This window comes from Mirounga leonina, unplaced genomic scaffold, assembly GCF_011800145.1.
Source record: "Mirounga leonina isolate KUSES-001 unplaced genomic scaffold, KU_Mleo_1.0 Mir_93, whole genome shotgun sequence".
NCBI classification, from domain to species: domain Eukaryota; kingdom Metazoa; phylum Chordata; class Mammalia; order Carnivora; family Phocidae; genus Mirounga; species Mirounga leonina.
The window spans coordinates 35,462,461-35,480,092 of record NW_023270854.1 but is presented as its reverse complement, the minus strand read 5'-3'; the positions used below and the strand labels follow the sequence as shown (position 1 = coordinate 35,480,092).

Below are 17,632 nucleotides of genomic sequence, written 5' to 3'. Positions count from 1 at the left end.
TGGCTTGCCAAAGTAACACACAGTCGTTATCTCAACAACCACTGAAGACAGGAAACAAGGCAAGATGACCCAGGGTTCCTTGAGTGGTACCGCTGTGTGGCACTCTGCCCCAGGGAGGGCTCTGCTGCTGGACTAGGCTGCATGGAGAACTCTGAGGTGGAGGAGACTGGAGCAGGACCTTGGGAGGCAGAGCAGGGACATCTGGCCTGCACTGGCAGGTAGGAAACCATGCTCGTGTTTTGGAAGGAAAGTGAGTGGATCAGAAGACAGAACCAGATGGCCCATAAAGAAAGGAATGGCTAGAGACAAAGGTTGGAGTCACATTATAAAGGAAGACAGGAAAAAGAAGGGACTATTCGGATTTCTCACCAATGAGCTGATTTAATCTTCACAATAGCTCCATATTAGAGGCTGTATTAACCAGGGCATGCTCAGCTAGAAAAACAATCCAGTCTGGGTTAGCTTAAACCAAAGAGAATTCATCACAAGACCCAAAGGGTTAAAGTATAATCAATTTAAATTGGTATCCTCCTACCTGCAATCAGGGGGCCAGAGTTCTACTACACAAATATGGCTACTTAGGGATGCTATGTGTCTGAGTGGGTACTGCATTCAATAGGAAACAGAATAAATATTGTAATCCTTAGAGCAACTGTTAAAAATGTAATGCAAAGAACTGTAACTTAAAAACCAATAGGTAAGTTAAAATGGAATTATTTAAAAAATTAAAATTGGAAGGCCAAAGACCAGATGTATAGATATGCTTGGTCTTAAGAACTGCTTAAACTGGGTGACGTATCCATGGGTTCATTATTCTACCTATCTTTGTAAATATTTAAAATTCTCCATAATAAAAGGTTTAAAAAATACTATTCACACAGGGTCCCTTGGTCCTTCCGTTCCAATCATCGTACATGCTTTTCTAGATGAAAAACAGATTTAGAGTTCTTCTCCATGCAGTGAAAGCACAACCACTTAGACCCACGAAGTAGAAAGCTTCAGATTTGGTAAGCGTTATTGTCACAATTACAGTTGAGTAAGAGTCCTGATATTTCCTTGCCATTTTGATTTAGTGGGTCTGGAGTGGGATTTGAAAAGGTATCTGATTTTCTACACACAAGTCCAGTGACACTGATGTATGTTCAAGTTTGGGGAGGCACAGCTTCAAGGGATAGATCCTATGGGTTATTATGTGCAAGTAGCCCCCCATCAGTCCTGTCCTTGGCTTGGGGACTTCCCTGCTATAGGACTCAAGCAGCATGAGGATGTGGCACTTTATGCACAATCTTAACTACATCAGTGCATCCTGAGGCATTCTGCTACTTATTCTCATTTTGTGATTCCAGCATAGTTATCTTTTTCTTGGGCAGCTGATATACAGTAGAACCTCTTGCCATTTAAATTGCTTTAGTTTCGAAACATAAATCTCATGGGTGAGTTTTCTCCCCACGTAGCACACTCCGCTTACAGGTTGTCTGTGTCTTTCACCAGGAGAGCTCCCTTCTTCCTTCTTGGGGGCGGCTTCACAGGCACATGGCCAGTCAGCACAGAGGGCCCCACACTTAGTGGGCCTCACATGTGGTTGAATGCTCTCCTGTCACTGTCTGAAGTTCTTAATTTTGTCTTTGAACTTGTGTTTTTTAAGTGAAGTCTGGTAAGACAAAGGCAGGCACACAGGAGCAGAGGAGATCCATGCAGTGTGTCCGCTGTTCCCCATCCCCCCATTCACTTAGCACCGTTGTGATGCCTGCGTGCACAGAATTCCAGCAGACCCACCATGGCCCGGTTGAGAAGAGATTCCAAGCATAAGCAAGTTATTCCTACAACTGAGTAAGTGGGGGCACTGAGAGCCCCAAGAGGCCGTGCTTTCTATTTGAACCAGACTTGATTTGAATGTGAAAAGAAGGTAATGGCATTCTAAGAAGCATGAATGACTGCGGAACCTAGTCATATCTTTTTTCTACTCATGTTACTTTTAAGTTTTTATTTTACTCGTGTCATTTTCCTTCGTTAGCCACCCACATCTGCTGAAAATGATGACTTAGGAAAAAAGAAAACATAGGGCAGCTCCTAGTTTTTCTTTTAGCCCTTCCTTACTCATCAGTAAGCTGCAAGAGTGTTGATAGAATGTGTACGTATCAAGAAGTGAAATAATAGTTGAGCGAGGTTTTTTTTTTTGCAGTGTTGCCTAATAAGGACAAAATACATATATATACCACATATATACATAAGCTATGAAATGTAACTTGTTTAATTTTGGTGATTCTGCATGAGTTCTCTGCTCTTCTAGTTGCATTTAAAACTGGAATGGTGTACTATAAAGAGGAATAAAATTAATGCTAATGATTTAGAATTTAAATTTTTCGTTACTTAGGACAGCACTAAGTAGCAAGTAAAAACCCACAACAAGATGTGAGAGAGACCATGGAAGAAAGGGAGAACATTTTAGTACTTTTAATGGTACTACTTTCCTAATTTTTGGACACGAGGCCCCCCATCTTTGTTTGGCACCGGGTCCTGCACTCAGGTAGCCAGCCCGGCTCTTCACTGCTCTCCTTACCTTTGCGGAGCCCCCTCCTTCTCTATTCTATAGCCTTTTGAGGACTGCCAGTGACACGAAGGGCAGTGCTGCACTCCGGTTCCTCTGCGGCTGTTCCTGTGAAAACTAGCACAGGGCCAGGACTGACTCCAAAGGGATTCAGGCGATGCATCGGCACGAGAGGCTGGCTTGCGCAGTAGACGGTGACCCGCCTGCCCAATCCCCTTCTACCTTTGACTGGTCTTGGACCAGCAGCCACATGCTGGACTCACTGATCTGGTGCTGTTGGCTCTCCCTTTCATTTGATCAGTCTGGCAGAAAAATTCTTCTAATAGACTAAACTTGAGCTGTTATCCTTGATAGCTTGGTCCCTCTTTGTCCCTTTCTGCCACTCCATGAATTGCTGAGAGCTGGGAGTAGGCAGGGCAGGTGGAAAGCTCTTGTCAACAGTGGTTTCATAAGAACTCTTTATGCGGAGTCCTGTAAAACAATGCTTGGGAGTTTGTTTTTTGTTTTTAAATGGTTCAAGTAGAGAATTACCGCCTTTAAAAAAAAAAAAACAAAACTAAGATAATTTTGGCAATGTATAAAACATCACACTGCAAAACTGGAAACAACAAATTTTATAGGAAACTGAAAAGGACCAGTGAGAATTATGAAAAATAAAAAGAACATACACAATTGTACCTTCAAGAATTTCCATGGAACATTATGACCCATCAAATTAAGGTATCCACATTCTCCAACAAAAATGAACTGATCTGAGTAAGGGCAGCATGAAAATATTCTAATGCAGTGCTGCCCAACAGAACTTTCTGTGATGATGGAAATGTTCCATTATCTCTGTTGTTGAATACAGAAGCTATTAGCCACATGAATACTCACAATGTGGCTAATGCAACTGACGAACTGAGTTTTTAATTTATACAGCCACCTGTGGCTAGTGATTACCAACTGAACAGCACAGTTCTAATGCCTCATGGGTCAAAATCAGTGGTTTCTTCGGGGGATTTCTCTGATCACTGCTGAGGGGTGTAGATGGTTGGGGGTGGAAAGAGAGGAAGCTCTGAGCAGCTCTATTTAACTACTTAAACAAGTTCTGAAACTCTCCACAGCTTTCAGAGGCAAGGGCTGAGGAAAGGACTCTAGGGGAGACCTGACTATGCCCTTGAACTCCTGGCTAATGCCAACGGGAGTAAAAGGCCTAGGATTTGGCTCACGCAGATGGGAAGAGGCCTATGGTGCCACTCACAGAATCTGGGGCTTGGGCCATCTGTGCATGGAAATCGTTGCTGTAGGGCTGGCGGGGAGGTAGGGGTGCTCATTTCCGGACAGGGTTTCCAGGGCTAGAAGAGGATTTAGAGGTGGAGGGAGGACCCGGGGGCCCTTTCTGGCCAGCTGCAGGCTGGACTGGCCCTTTCTTTTTGGGGATTAAGGTCTTGTTCTTGCTCTTGAACACTCTGCTGGGATCCAGCTTGTTCACGAAGCAGTTGGTCTCTTCTGCAAGTAGGTCTGTGTTGTAGGTGATGGGTTTATACATGTTGAACCACTGCTGTAAGGGAGAATTGGGAGAGGTCACAATTCGAAGGAGAAAGGCAATTGTTTATGCTCTTTAGTGGGGACCCAGAAGTAGAGAGGTGGGGAGATGAGGCAAAGAGAACAAAAGTTTTTATGAAAAACTGCCTCAAAAATCTGTTAGCACTTCCTTTAGGTGAAAGTGATGGCACACACATTGCTTTATTAGGTCTCATAACCTTTAAAATAAATTCAGCACAAGGACTAAGAATGCGAGTAAACTTCCTTCCTTCTGATCTAGTGAGCCTGAGCATGGGGATTAGGTCCCAGATCATCAGTGACCTTCTAACTGTTCTGTCCTCACAGCAGCCACTGCCCATCAGGTTGATATGTCAGCACCTTCCCAGAGAAGGTGCATTGACAGAGGCCAGCGGCAGGCCTTGGCTGAGGGAAGCTGCCGGCGCTGGTGCTCTCTTCCCCTTCTGGGCAAAGAGCATCATATTTATTGACCTCACGATGTTTACTGGATGGATGTTAGGTGATATTTGGGCAAAGTGAGGCCCACGAGATGAATACATACATGGAGCTGAGTCCCTAGTTCACTGCCACCCCAGCCAAAGTTCTTCCAGGCACACCTGGTCTCAAACTAGGGGGTATATGAGCATTTCCAGGCAACTCTATGTTTGAAATATTGCCCAGATCTGTAACATAAACAAGGCACATCCATACAGTGGAATATTCTGTATCACTAAAAAGGACAATTCTGTATGTACTGATAGGGAATGAACCCCAAGATGGAGTGTTAGTGAAAAGAAGGTGCATAACGATGTGAGAAGTATAGTGCGCTTGTGATTTAGGAAAAAAGGAACCAAAAATCATATGCATGCATGCTTTCTATGCAGTAAAGTACCCTGCAAAAAGCACAAGAAAAATGCAAACAGTGGCTGCCTCTGGGGGAGGCTGGAGAGCCTGGGAATCAGACTGACTTTCCACTCTTCCTGTGTGCCCGCACTGCCTATCTAAAACCAACACTCAGACCTAAGCCCCAAATAAAATTTAATTAGGAAGAAAACTCCCAGGTGATTCTGAGGATCAGCCAAGTTTGGGAACCACTTAGTTCAGTATTAAGTGAGGCTATCCACCTACACTGGCACCATCTGCCTTGCTTAATGAAAATGCAGGTTCCTGGGCTCCATCCCAGGTCTTCTGAATGGGACGGGGAAGTTGGGACTCTGCAACTGAAGCATTTCCTCAGAGATTGTGATCAGCCCACAGTTTGAGACGGCATGTGTTTCTCCCTTACCTTGGCCTGTGGGCTGATGCCGTAGCTGGTGAAGGCGTACTGCCACTGCGGCAGGCCCAGGTGCGTGATGAGCAGGCGATAGTAAGCAGTGAAGGAATCGGTGAGGAAATGCCAGTATAACGCTCTGTCCAGGAACCAGATCTCAGCGTCTTGCGCTGACGCTGAAATGGCAAATGAATGGAAGAAATGAACGGATGGCATAATACTTTTCTCCTTCTATCTGTAAAGTCGATATACTCTCATGGTTAAAAAGAAGAAATTCTAATAGTGGAAGGATGTAAAATACAAGTAAGAGTTCCTTTTTACCCCTTCCGACCTCCAGGCCCATGCTCCCGTGGCCACTGTTAGGGGTTTTATTGGTCTTGTACAAATCCCTGATCAGTCAGCCGACTGACTTGTGCGCTGGGCATTGGGCATCTGTGCATTCAGACTGACCATTCAGCAGCCTCCTGCCCCGGTGGGGACAGACTGGGGTCTCAGCTTTCCTGATGGAGACAGACGCTGAAAGCCTCTAATTTTTTTTTTTTTAAGATTTTATTTATTTGAGAGAGCATGAGTGAGAGAGCACAAGCAGGGGGAGCAGCAGAGGGAGAGGGAGAAGCAGGCTCCCCGCTGAGCAGGGAGCCCGGTGCGGGGCTCGATCCCAAGACCCTGGGATCATGACCTGAGCCGAAGATAGCTGCTTAACCGACTGAGCCCCCCCAGGTACCCCAAGGCTCTGGTTTTCTGAGGGGGTCTCCAACAGGAACCTGAAGGGCTGTGAGCAGCCACTGGGGGGGAGCGCAGACCAGCTCCTGTCCTGGATCCTGCCCGCGCTGTTGCGGGAGGTCCGGGCTGAACTGAAACAGGCACGGTCACAGCAGCTCCAGCCTCGCACTCACTCCTCACCTTCTGTTCTTCCTCCCGCAGGCCTCTAGTTCGTCTCCTGTCTAATGGCTGTAACAGCTCCCTCAGCGGCCCCCACCCTTGTCTCTTCCTCTTCCAAGACTGCCTGTGCAAACGTGCATTTCCACCTCAGTTTGGCCGTTCCTTTACTGAACAACCTGGACTTCCCACTGCCATGTCCAAACTCCTTCCAAGCTGTGCATGGCTTCTGGCTTCAACTCCTCACCCACAAGATGAACCAGGTAGCCCTATGATTTGAAACTGTCATGCTTTCCAAATCCGTTGCACTTTCCCATGGCATAGCTTTACCCAGTCTCTTCGCCTAGATGTTCCCCTTACCCCACAACCCCTCCTGCCCCACCCCTCCCCATAACCCAAGATGTGGATGAAAGGCTACTTTGCAAAGTCGGTCCCTCCTTCCTCTAGGGGTAAAATCCTGGCGTCTCTATCTTCTCACCCCGACAGACTGAGAGCTATGTGAAGAGGGCTGGGCCTTGTCCACAGTCCCCAGGGCAGGGCCTGAACTGGTGACAGCTGCTGCTCCAGGGACCAGAGCCTTTTCCTCTTGATTTCTCATCTGAGGTCTTAGATTGAGGTCTACTCATTCAGGTTTTTAGGTTGTTAACTTGCCTACAGCGAGAAGTACACAAGAAAGATAATGCTTTTCCTGGATGCTTTTCCTAATGCATGAGCCTGCTAGAGGAGTCTATAAACACAATGACTATTTCTTTTAGTTTTTACTCACTTATTTTCCTACTCCCATTATTTTGCAGTAACTCACAAATGATGATAGCTTAAAGACTCTAGTGATTGGCCAAGAAGGGGATGTTCAGGGAGGACCAAAGGGGCTTTCTGGGTCTTTACATCGCCAAGAGACCTGGCCGCATCTCATGGGTCCAGAGGAGTGTGCCTTTTGTGTCATGACTGGAGAGCAGGGTCATCCATGCCACACCCAACTGCAGGACCATGCTTGTCAATGATTCTTACCTGGTTTCCCTCTTTTGTAGACAAGGCAAACCTTCCCATTCCCATTGCAAGGATCCAGCTCAAATATCACACTGCGAGAATCAAAGTGAGGCTTCTCTGGCTGGTTCTCACTGGCTGCAAACCCAGAAGTTAATAGTTATGTTCAAACATACTCAACTCAAACACATACTTATCCAGCATTGCCAGGGTAGGGGGGAAAAAAAAAAAACAGGGAAAAAGCCTTATCTCAGACATATTCTTTTTTTTTTTTTTTTTTTTTAAAGATTTTATTTATTTATTTGACAGAGAGAGACACAGCGAGAGAGGGAACACAAGCAGGGGGAGTGGGAGAGGGAGAAGCAGGCTTCCTGCTGAGCTGGGAGCCTGATGCGGGGCTCGACCCCAGGACCCCGGGATCACGACCTGAGCCGAAGGCAGCTGCTTAACAGCTGAGCCACCCAGGCGCCCCATCTCAGACATATTCTTAACAACTATTTCCAATGTGGGCCAAATGAAATTTTTAAAAAAGATTTATTTATTTCAGAGAGACAGAGAGGGCGAGCGAGTATGGGGGGGTGGAGGGAGAGAATCCTCAAGCAGACTCCCCACTGTGTGGGACCCTGAGTTCATGACATGACCTGAGCCGAAACCAAGAGTCGGACACTTAACTGACTGAGCCACCCAGGCGCCCCCCAAATGAATTCTATACTCTAAATGTCCAGGATCTTATCCAGGGGCTAAGCCTTCTGTCTAGGCTTCTCTATCACAGTGTCACAGAATCTAGGGGAAGGTGACACAAGGAAAACAAACTGAACTTGCTGAGAGTGGGAATACATAAAGGCAAAGTAATCTGGCCTGATGTTGACGTCTCTTTTTCCTAGATAATCGCTTTCCCCTTATTTATAGCACTTTATGATCTTTTGATTAGAATCCTTTTCCATGGTCTAAAATGTATTTATAATATTTAATATTAATTACATTATAATTAATGATAAGCTTGGCTCAATTAGAAACACCTACCTAATAATTAAATACAATGGAGTTCCAGAAAAGAAACATTTTTAGAAATGCAAGCATCAGAAACTTTCTTGCTTCCTTCATTACAGCTTTTATGTAATAAAAATGAGTATTAGTGGGCGCCTGGGTGGCTCAGTCGTTAAGCGTCTGCCTTCAGCTCAGGTCATGGTCCCAGGGTCCTGGGATCGAGTCCCACATCGGGCTCCCTGCTTTGCAGGAAGCCTGCTTCTCCCTCTCCCACTCCCCCGGCTTGTGTTCCTGCTCTCGCTATGTCTCTCTCTGTCAAATAAATAAATAAAATCTTTAAAAAAAAAAAAAAAAGAGTATTAGTGACTGAGGGTGAGAGTTTACAAACCTAGGAGAGACTGGATAAAACAAAGTCTATAAAAAGACTATTTTTTACTTACATATAGCCATATATATAATTTTATACAAATGCATAAATATTTACATTTCTAACTATGAAAATATTTTAAACATGGCTTTCCCTTCCCCTGGAGGTTACACTTTAATACTCTTCTTGATTTCATGTGGTCCTCAATTCACGGAGTATGACAGGTTCTGTCTGGCTTCCTGGCTCTACACTGTGGATTGGAAAACTCTCTTGAGTCATAAGCTGAGGTTCCCCTTCTTTATTTCCATCTCTCAGGCTCATTGTCCTTCACTGCCTGATGGTCAGTGTCTTGAAATCCATTTTTATATATCTTCTCTGTTGTTGTTCCAGGAGGGCAGATAAATCAGGTCTGTGACTCCTATCTTGGGTGAGATCCAAAGTCTAGACTGTAGGGTCCCACCAAGTTTCAGCAGCCTTGCCCTGACTGATGCTAACTGGGGTCTGCCTGCAGGTGAAAAATTACAAAATAGGAAACTCCTTTCTGCCATTTGTAGATGTCACTCCAGTTTCTGCTCATTTTTGGTTATTCTCCAATCTTTTTAGGTCATTGTCCTTGAAGTTTTCCCAGAGTTTCAAGTAGTCTTTACTTGGTAAAAAGTACTCTGCCATTACCAGGAGAAGGAAGTCAGTATTTGAATCTTTTGCTTCCTTTTTTGCCAAATATGCAATGTCACTATTTTTAATTTCTCACTGAAATTTTAGTTTAGTTTTATCCCCATGTGTGCATCAGCACATTGTTATGCCTAATAATTTCACTCTTGGGAGTACCAGTGGATCTCTTTCTTGTTACCTGTTATTTGTGCTGGTTTTGTTCATGGCACTGTGTTTTTTCATGTGCCTAGTTATTTTTAGAAGGAAGTGTTTTTGAAAAATTATTTATAAAAACAATTTGAATTCTAAGATACTGTTATCATCCTCTAGGGTAGAATTTTCTTTTTTATATAAGAGCTTTACTGAGATAATTCACCTATCATACCACTTACTCATTTGAAGTATACAATTTAATGGTTTTTAGTATATTTACAGTTATATAACCATTAAGACAATCAATTTTAGAACATTTCTCTTCTCTAGAGTGAATTTGTTTCTGCTAGGCCCCTGAGGAGATTAATAACCTGGAGTCAATTTAGTCTAATTTTCGGATTTAACATTTTCTGGGCCACACAGATGACTTAAAATGGTTACTTCTTTTTTTTTTCTGTCTCTTGGGTACTGCTCTTCATGGTGCCAACCCCAAAAGTAGGTAGTTTTTATGGGTGCCATCCTTTGTAAGGCCTGGACTCTGTTTTATTCCCCTGGTCTCAACATGGGGCAAATTCATAGTTTTCCAGCATCCTCATAGCCTGTTGTAAAAAGGGCAATCAATGTATCTCAAATACTGAATCTCTCCCCCCCCCTTGGATTTCTGTCTTCTGGATGTTGATCTGTTATTACCTCATCATCCTGTTAGCTCTGATGTTTTTAGTAAGGTGGTTTTTATATTTTGCTGACTTCTCAGTTGTCTTCAGTAGGAAGGCTTCTCTGAATTACCTGTCTACCATTTGCAGAAGAGGAAATCTCTTTGTCAGTTTAAGTATGCTCCTAAAAATAACACATAGATGAGCTTGCTTTTTATATCAATCTGACAGTCTTTGTTTTTCAAAAGGGAGATTTAATCCCAGCACATTTAATATCGTGATTGATCTGTCTTGTTTTATTTCTCCTAATGTTTTGTTTCCTAATTTATGTTTCCTCTTTTCTCTTCTTATTTTTCCTCCTGTGATTCAGTATTCCCTTATTAGGTTGGAGATTTAATGTAGATTTTTATTCCTTTAGTGGTTATCTTCCTGTTTTTTTTGTTTGTTTGTATGATTAAATCAATAAGACTTTACCCTTCTGTTGTTCACATAACAGATACAAACATTCACATAATGTTTGTATGACTTAATCATACAAACATAACAACAGCATAACATGTATGTGCTTTCTATCTCTAGTTTCCACTGCCACAAGAGAGAAGTCTGGTATCAGTCTGATTATTATTTCTTCACAAGTAAGTTATTTTTGCCTACAAGCCTATAATTCTTTCCCGCATTATACAACACCTAGATGTCTCTTTTCTCATCAGTCCAATCTGGGTCTCTGAGAGCCCTTTCAACTTGCAGAGAAATTTTCTTTTATCAGTTTTTCTTGCCTTTACCCTTATCTGAAAACAATAGGCCATTATTTCTCCTAACCGAGTGTGGGATGCAGAATTCTAAGGCCCTCAAGATTCCTGCTCCTTAATATCTATACCTTGCAGGACCTCCTGCCCTTGAGAATAGTCAGGATCTGCGAATATGATGGTAGCAGTCACTCCCTTGATTAGCTTACATGATAGGAGACTGTTGCAGCAGACCGAAAAGGCATTTCCCTGCTGGCTGGGAAGTTAACTGCGATGTTGTGAGAGGGTCACGTGGCTAGAATCTAAGGGCAGCCTAAAGATGCTGAGAGTGAGCCCTAGCTAAAAGCTGGCAAGAAAATAGGGACTTAAGTCCCACAACTGCAAGAAACTGAGTAAGGCCAACCACTAGTGAGCTTGGAAGAGGCCTCTGTGCCTTGGATGAGATCATGGCACCAGGTGACATTTTCATTTTAGCCTAAAGACCCTAAGTGGAAGACCTTACTTATTAGTGGCTGAATTCTTGACTCATGAAACTGTTAGATAATAAATTTGTGGCATTTTAAGCCATTAAATTTGTGGTAATCTATTATACAAAAATAGAAAGCTCAAACAAGACACTCTTGTTTCCCCCAACAAGGTGTACTCTTTCTTCCCTGTAGTAGGAGGAGACCTTCCACTTTCTGCTGCTTTTCCTCCTTTGTCCTACCTTTTCTACTATTAAGGACCCCAAGAACACTCTATACATTAATTGCTGTCTGTAGGGCTGCTGTAACCAAGTACCAAAACTGAGTGGCTTGAACAACAGAAATTTGTAGTCTCACAATTCTAGAGGCTACAAATCCAAGATCAAGGTGTTGGCAGAATTGGTTCTTTTGACGGCTGTGGGGAAACAATCTGTTCGATGCTTCTCCCCTAGCTTCTGGTAGTTGACTGGCAAATTTAAGCTTTCCTTAATGTATAGAAGTCCCACCCATCTCTGCCTTCATCTTCAAATGGCATTCTTCCTGTATCTCCAAATGTCTTTAAGGACATCAGTCATATTGGATTGGGGTCCACCCTACTCCAGTATGACTTCATCTTAACTACTTACATCTGCAATAACCCTATTTCCAAATAAGGTCACATTCATTCTGAACTGGGGGTTAGGACTTCATTTTATGAATGGGGGGAGCATAATTTAACCCATAACACTTTTATATCTTTCCTCTTTCTTTTAGGTTTAGCTGAGACAGTATACAGTTGACCATTGAACAACACGGACTGAACTGCATGGGCTCACTTATACATGGATTTTTTTACAGTGTTGTCCATGTATTTTCTCTTCCTATGATTTCCATAACATTTACTTTTCTCAATTTATTGTAGGAATGGTGTATATTACACATAGCATACAAAATATGTGTTAATTGACTGTTGTTGGTAAGGCTTCCAGTCAATAGTAGGTTATTAGCAATTAAGTTCTGGGGGAGTAAAAAGTTCTATTAGGATTTTTGACTACATGGAGGGTCAGTGCCCTTCACCCCCGCATTGCTCAAGCATCAATTACAATAGATTTTACAATATTCCTTGCACTGTGTCCCTCTTTCCAAGAGTTTTTTTTTTTTTTTAAGATTTCTGAGAGTACATGCCTGCGGGGTAGGGGCAAAGGGGGGGGACAGAGGGTGAGGGAGAGAAGCAGACCCCTGCTGAGCATAAAGCCTGATGTGGGGCTCAGTCTCATTAACCTAAGCCAAAATCAAGAGTTGGATGCTCAACTGACTGAGCCACCCAGCTGCCCCCCAAGAGCTCTTAAGTAATAATTACACAACACAGGGGCACCTGGGTAGCTCAGTCAGTTAAGCATCTGACTTCGGCTCAGGTCATGATCTCAGGGTTCTGGGATTGAGCCCCACATCTGGCTCTGCACTCAGCAGGGAATTTACTTCTCCCTCTCCCTCTGCCTCTCTCCCCTCCCCCAGCCTGTGCTAGCTCTCAAATAAAATCTTTAAAAAAAAAAGTTATACAACACATTCCTATCTTGATAGATTCCTATCTATTAAGATTGAATGCGTGCATAACCCCTTCGTGGGAGGGTCACTGATCCCTTGTTTCCTTTCCTCCCACATCTTGGGACCTCCATTGTCTCATTTGTCTTCTGGTTAGAGTATTAATGTTCTTGAAGTTTTACACATGCTTCCGTATTTTTTTTAATAAACTGAAAGGTGTGTTTGGTCTGTATACATAGGACTCTAGATTTGTACTCCTTGTTGCTCAGTAACATGTATGTGCTTTCTATCTCTAGTTTCCACTGCCACAAGAGAGAAGTCTGGTATCAGTCTGATTATTATTTCTTCACAAGTAAGTTATTTTTGCCTACAAGCCTGTAATTCTTTCCCGCATTATACAACACCTAGGTGTCTCTTTTCTCATCAGTCCAACCTGGGTCTCTGAGAGCCCTTTCAACTTGTAGAGAAATTTTCTTTTATCAGTGTTTCTTGCCTTTCTTTCTAGTCTTTTTCTTTTTTATGAGCACCTGTTATGATGATAGAAGGTCTTCTGGATCTATTTCCTATTTTTCTTACCCTTCCACCTTTCCCCTCATAATTCCCCCTTTTAAATGGATCTATCTGTGCTTTTAAATACATCTTGCACTTGGTTTATCAGGCTACTAACTCAAATCTTATTTATACTCTTCTTCAATTCATCAATTGAGAATTTTTACTTTTGTTCTATAGGAAGCCTTTGTGCTGTCTTAAATGTCTTTAACTGTTCTGATTCTTGTTTTTACTTAGGTTTTCATCTGTGTCCTCTAGCAGTTTTATTTGCCTGGTTGTATATCCTGATATTTCTTTCTGATCATCCTCTTTTTGATCTTTTTGATTATTGAGTACCCTGAGAAAAGTCAGTGTTTTTCCAATTAGGTTTAATAAGACTTTGGGTCTAACTACTGGACTATCCTAAAAGGCTTGAACTCAGCAGGTACCAAAAGGCCAAGTTGTTTCTATCTCTATGGGTACGTAGGACAATATGGTCTCTACCCCTAGCTGTGTCCTTTGCTGAGGCCCCTTGAAATACTCTCTAGTATCCAGTCCACCTCTATCTTCCAACTTCAAAGGCAGGGAAGACTCAGTCTACTTATTTAACAACTTCTTTGCCTTCAGGCGTTCAAAAGCCCCAGCATACATATGAAGCAGATATGACCTTTCCCTTTCTTGTGAGAACTCCCTACATCTCCGAGTGGCAGGCTCTTGCCAAGGCCCATCACTTTCCAGTCTTTACTCCTGGATCCCTCTAGTACAGGCATACCTTGTTTTATTGTACTTTGCTTTATTGTGCTTCACAGATAATTTTTTTTTTTTTTTTTTTTTTACACATTGAAGGTTTGTACCAATGCTGTGTTGAGCAAGTCTACTGGCACCATTTTTCGAACACCATTTGCTCACTTTGTGTCTGTTACATTTTGGTAATTCTTGCAATATTTGTTATGACCTTTTAAGTTTGAACCCATTCTTTACTCCCTTCCCCCCCCATTTTAGATATATAGTTTCATATTTTACATAGTTTTATTTTGCAAATCCCTTGACTGATTTTTACAGATATACTTATTTTTATTGCTTTTGTTTTTTATATTCTTAATTATTGTCTTTCCTTTCCACTCAAAGAGTCCCTTTTAATATTTCATGCAGGGCTGGTTTAGTGGACATGAACTCCTTTTGTTTTTGTTTATCTGAGGAACTCTTTCTCTCTCCTTTTATTCTGAATGAGAGCCTTGGGGGATAGAGAATTCTTAGCTGCAGATTTTATCCTTTCAGTACTTTGACTATACCATGCCACTCACTTCTGGCCTGCAAAGTTTCTGCTCAAAAATCTGATAGCTTTATGGAGTTTCCCTTGTATGTAATGGTCTTCTTTTCTCTTGCTGCTTTTAAATTTTTTTCTTTATCACTACTTTTTGCCATTTTAATTACTATGTGTCTTGGTGTGGACCTCCTTGGGTTGATTTTGTGTGTGTGTGGGGGGGTGTCTCTGTGCTTCCTAGATCAGGATATCTGTTTTCTTCCCCAGATTTGGGAAGTTTTCAGCTATTATTTCTTCAAATAAATTTTCTGCCCCCTTTTTTCTCTTTTCTTGGATCTCTATAATATTGACGTTCTTACACTTGATGGAGTCACCGAGTTCCCTAAGTCTATTCTTACTCTGCATAATTCTTTTTTCTCTCATTTGTTCAGCCTGATTACTTTCCATTACTCTGTCTTCCAGGTCATTAATTTGTTCCTCTGCTTCCTCTAATCTGCTATTTATTCCACCATGTACATTTTAAAATTTCATTTATTCTTCATCTCTGATTCTTTTTTATCTCTGTGTTAAGGGTTTCACTGATGTTCTCCACTCTTTTCTCAAATCCAGTAAATATCTTTATGACCATTACTTTAAATTCTCTATCAGGCATATTATTTATATCTGTTTCACTCAGGTCTCTTGCTGTGGTTTTGTCCTGTTCTTTCATTTGGGACATATTCTTCTGTCTCATTTTACCTAATTCTGTGTCTGTTTGTGTGTTAGGAAAATCAGCTACATCTCTTGCTCTTGAAAGTAATGGCCTTATGAAGAAGCAGTTCTGTAGTTCCCTAAAGCACCGTGTGCCCTGGACCTGGCACTTCAGGGGTGTCTCCTATATGTGTTGTGTGTGTCCTCTTGTGTCCTGGCCTCTTTTTCCTTCAGTACAGTCATCTGCAGAGGCTCTCTTTGCCTATTGTGGGCAGTGTTTGGTCCCCAGCCAGGGAAGGGGTGTGTTTTAACAAGGTCTGCACCGGTCTGCTTGCAAAATGAGACCTGCTGCCACTGCTGCCAGGAGAGGCCAGCCCAAATGGATCTGCAAAGTGTGCACGGTCGGGGCACTCAACTGTAACAAGGCATCCCTCAGGCTTCCACAGGGCCCACTGCAGCTGCCATTATAGTCATTGCTGCAGAGACTGAAGCCCTGCAAAATGCAGGGATTGGGAGATGTGGTGCTGCTGAAGTTTGTGCCTGTCTTCTTTATCAAAGACCTTTGATATTATTGTAACCATTTTGGGGTGCCATAAAACACACCTGCTGAAGGCAGCAAACCTGATAAATATATGTGTTCTGAACACCACTGACTGGCCATTCCATCTCTCTTCCTGTCCTCAGGCTTCTCTATTCCCTGTGACACAGTAATGAAATAATAAGGCCAATCAATAATCCTACAAAGGCCTTAGAAGTTCAAGTGAAAGGAAGAATTTAAATCAAAAGCTAGAAAGATTAAGCTTTGTGAGGAAGGCATGTTGAAAGCTGAGATAGGCTGAATGCTAGACTTCTTGTGCCAAATAGCCAAATGCAAAGGAAATGTTCTCGAAGGAAATTAAAAGTGCTACTCCAGTGAACACATGAATGATAAGGCAGTAAAACAGCCTTATAGTTGATATGGAGAAAGTTTTAAGTGATCTGGATAAAAGATCAAACCAGCCACAACATTCCTTTAAGCCAAAGCTTAATCCAGAGTAAGGCTCGCTTCAATTCTAAGGCTGACAGAGGGGAGGACGCTGCAGAAGAAAAGTCTGAAGCTAGCGGAGGTTGGTTGATGAGGTTTGAGGAAAAAGCTGTCTCTATAACATAAAGTGTAAGGCAAACTAGCAAGTTATCCAGAAGATCTAGCTAAGATAATTAACAAAGGTGGCTACACTAAATAGCAGATTTCCAGTATAGACAAAACATCCTTCTATTGGAAGATGACACCATCTAGGACTTTCAAAGCAAAAGAAGTCAGTGCCTGGCTTCAAAGCCTCAAAGGACAGGCTGACTCTCTCTGTAGGCACTATTGCAGCTGCTGACTTTGTTGAAGCCAATACTCACTGACCATTCTGAAAATCCTAGGGCCTTTAAGAATTATGCTAGATCAACTCTGCCTGTGCTCTGTAAATGGAACAACAAAGCCCAATGATAGCACATCTGCTAACAACATGGTTTACTGAATATTTTAAGCCCATCGTTGAGACCAACTGTTCAGAAAAAAAGATTCCTTTCAAAATATTACTGCTTATTGACAATGCACCTGGTCACCCAAGAACTCTGATGGAGAGGTACAATGAGATGAATGTTGTTCTCATGCCTGCTAACACAACATCCATACTGCAACCCATGGGTCAAGGAGTCTTTTCAACTTTCAAGTCTGAATATTTAAGAAATATGTTTCATAAGGCTATAAGTGCTATCACTAGTGATTCCTCTGATAGATCTGGGGAAAGTAAACTGAAAACCTTCTGGGAAGGATTCACCATTCTAGGTGCCATTAAGAACATTCATGGTTCATGGGTAGAGGTCAAACTATCAACATTAACAGGATTCTAGAAGAAGTTGATTCCAACCCTCATGGATGACTTTGAGGGATTCAAGACTTCAGTGGAGGAAGTCACTGCAGACGTGGTGGAAATAGCAAGAGAACTAGAATTAGAAGGAGAGCCTGAAGATGTGACTGAATTGCTGGCAATCTCCTAAGAAAACCTGAATGGATGAGGAGTTGCTTCTTACGGATGAGTAAAGAAAGTGGTTTCTTGAGATGGCTTCTACTCCTGGTGAAGAGGCTATGAAGACTACTGAAATTAGCACAAAGGATTTAGAGTATCACATAAACTTAGTTGATAAAATGGTCACAGGGTCTGAGAAGACACAATTTTGGAAGTTTTACTGTGGGTACAATGCTATCAAACAGCACGGCATGCTACAGAGAAATCATTCATGGAAGGAAGTGTCAATCAATGCAGCAAACTTCATTGCTTTAAGAAACTGCCAAGCCACCCCAACCTTCAGCAACCCACTTCCCTGATCATTAAGCAGCCATCAACATGGAGGCAAGACCCTCCATCAGCAAAA

General features: G+C 42.5%; 1 protein-coding gene across 3 annotated transcripts in view; it reads right to left on the bottom strand.

Moving 5' to 3' along the window:
• Positions 1 to 3,110: 3,110 nt before the first annotated feature.
• Positions 3,111 to 17,632, bottom strand: part of TPGS2 (tubulin polyglutamylase complex subunit 2) — a 64,152-nt gene continuing 49,630 nt past the window's right edge. The window contains exons 5-7 of one of the 3 annotated variants that reach the window (XM_034996322.1): positions 7,230 to 7,343; positions 5,358 to 5,518; positions 3,111 to 4,091 (exon numbers count right to left, since the gene is read on the bottom strand). In XM_034996322.1, the coding sequence (XP_034852213.1) occupies positions 3,861 to 4,091; positions 5,358 to 5,518; positions 7,230 to 7,343 (506 nt within the window). In that variant the 3' untranslated portion in view covers positions 3,111 to 3,860. The remainder of the gene's footprint in view (positions 4,092 to 5,357; positions 5,519 to 7,229; positions 7,344 to 17,632) is intronic. The other 2 variants (XM_034996323.1, XM_034996324.1) reach the window with 2 other exon arrangements.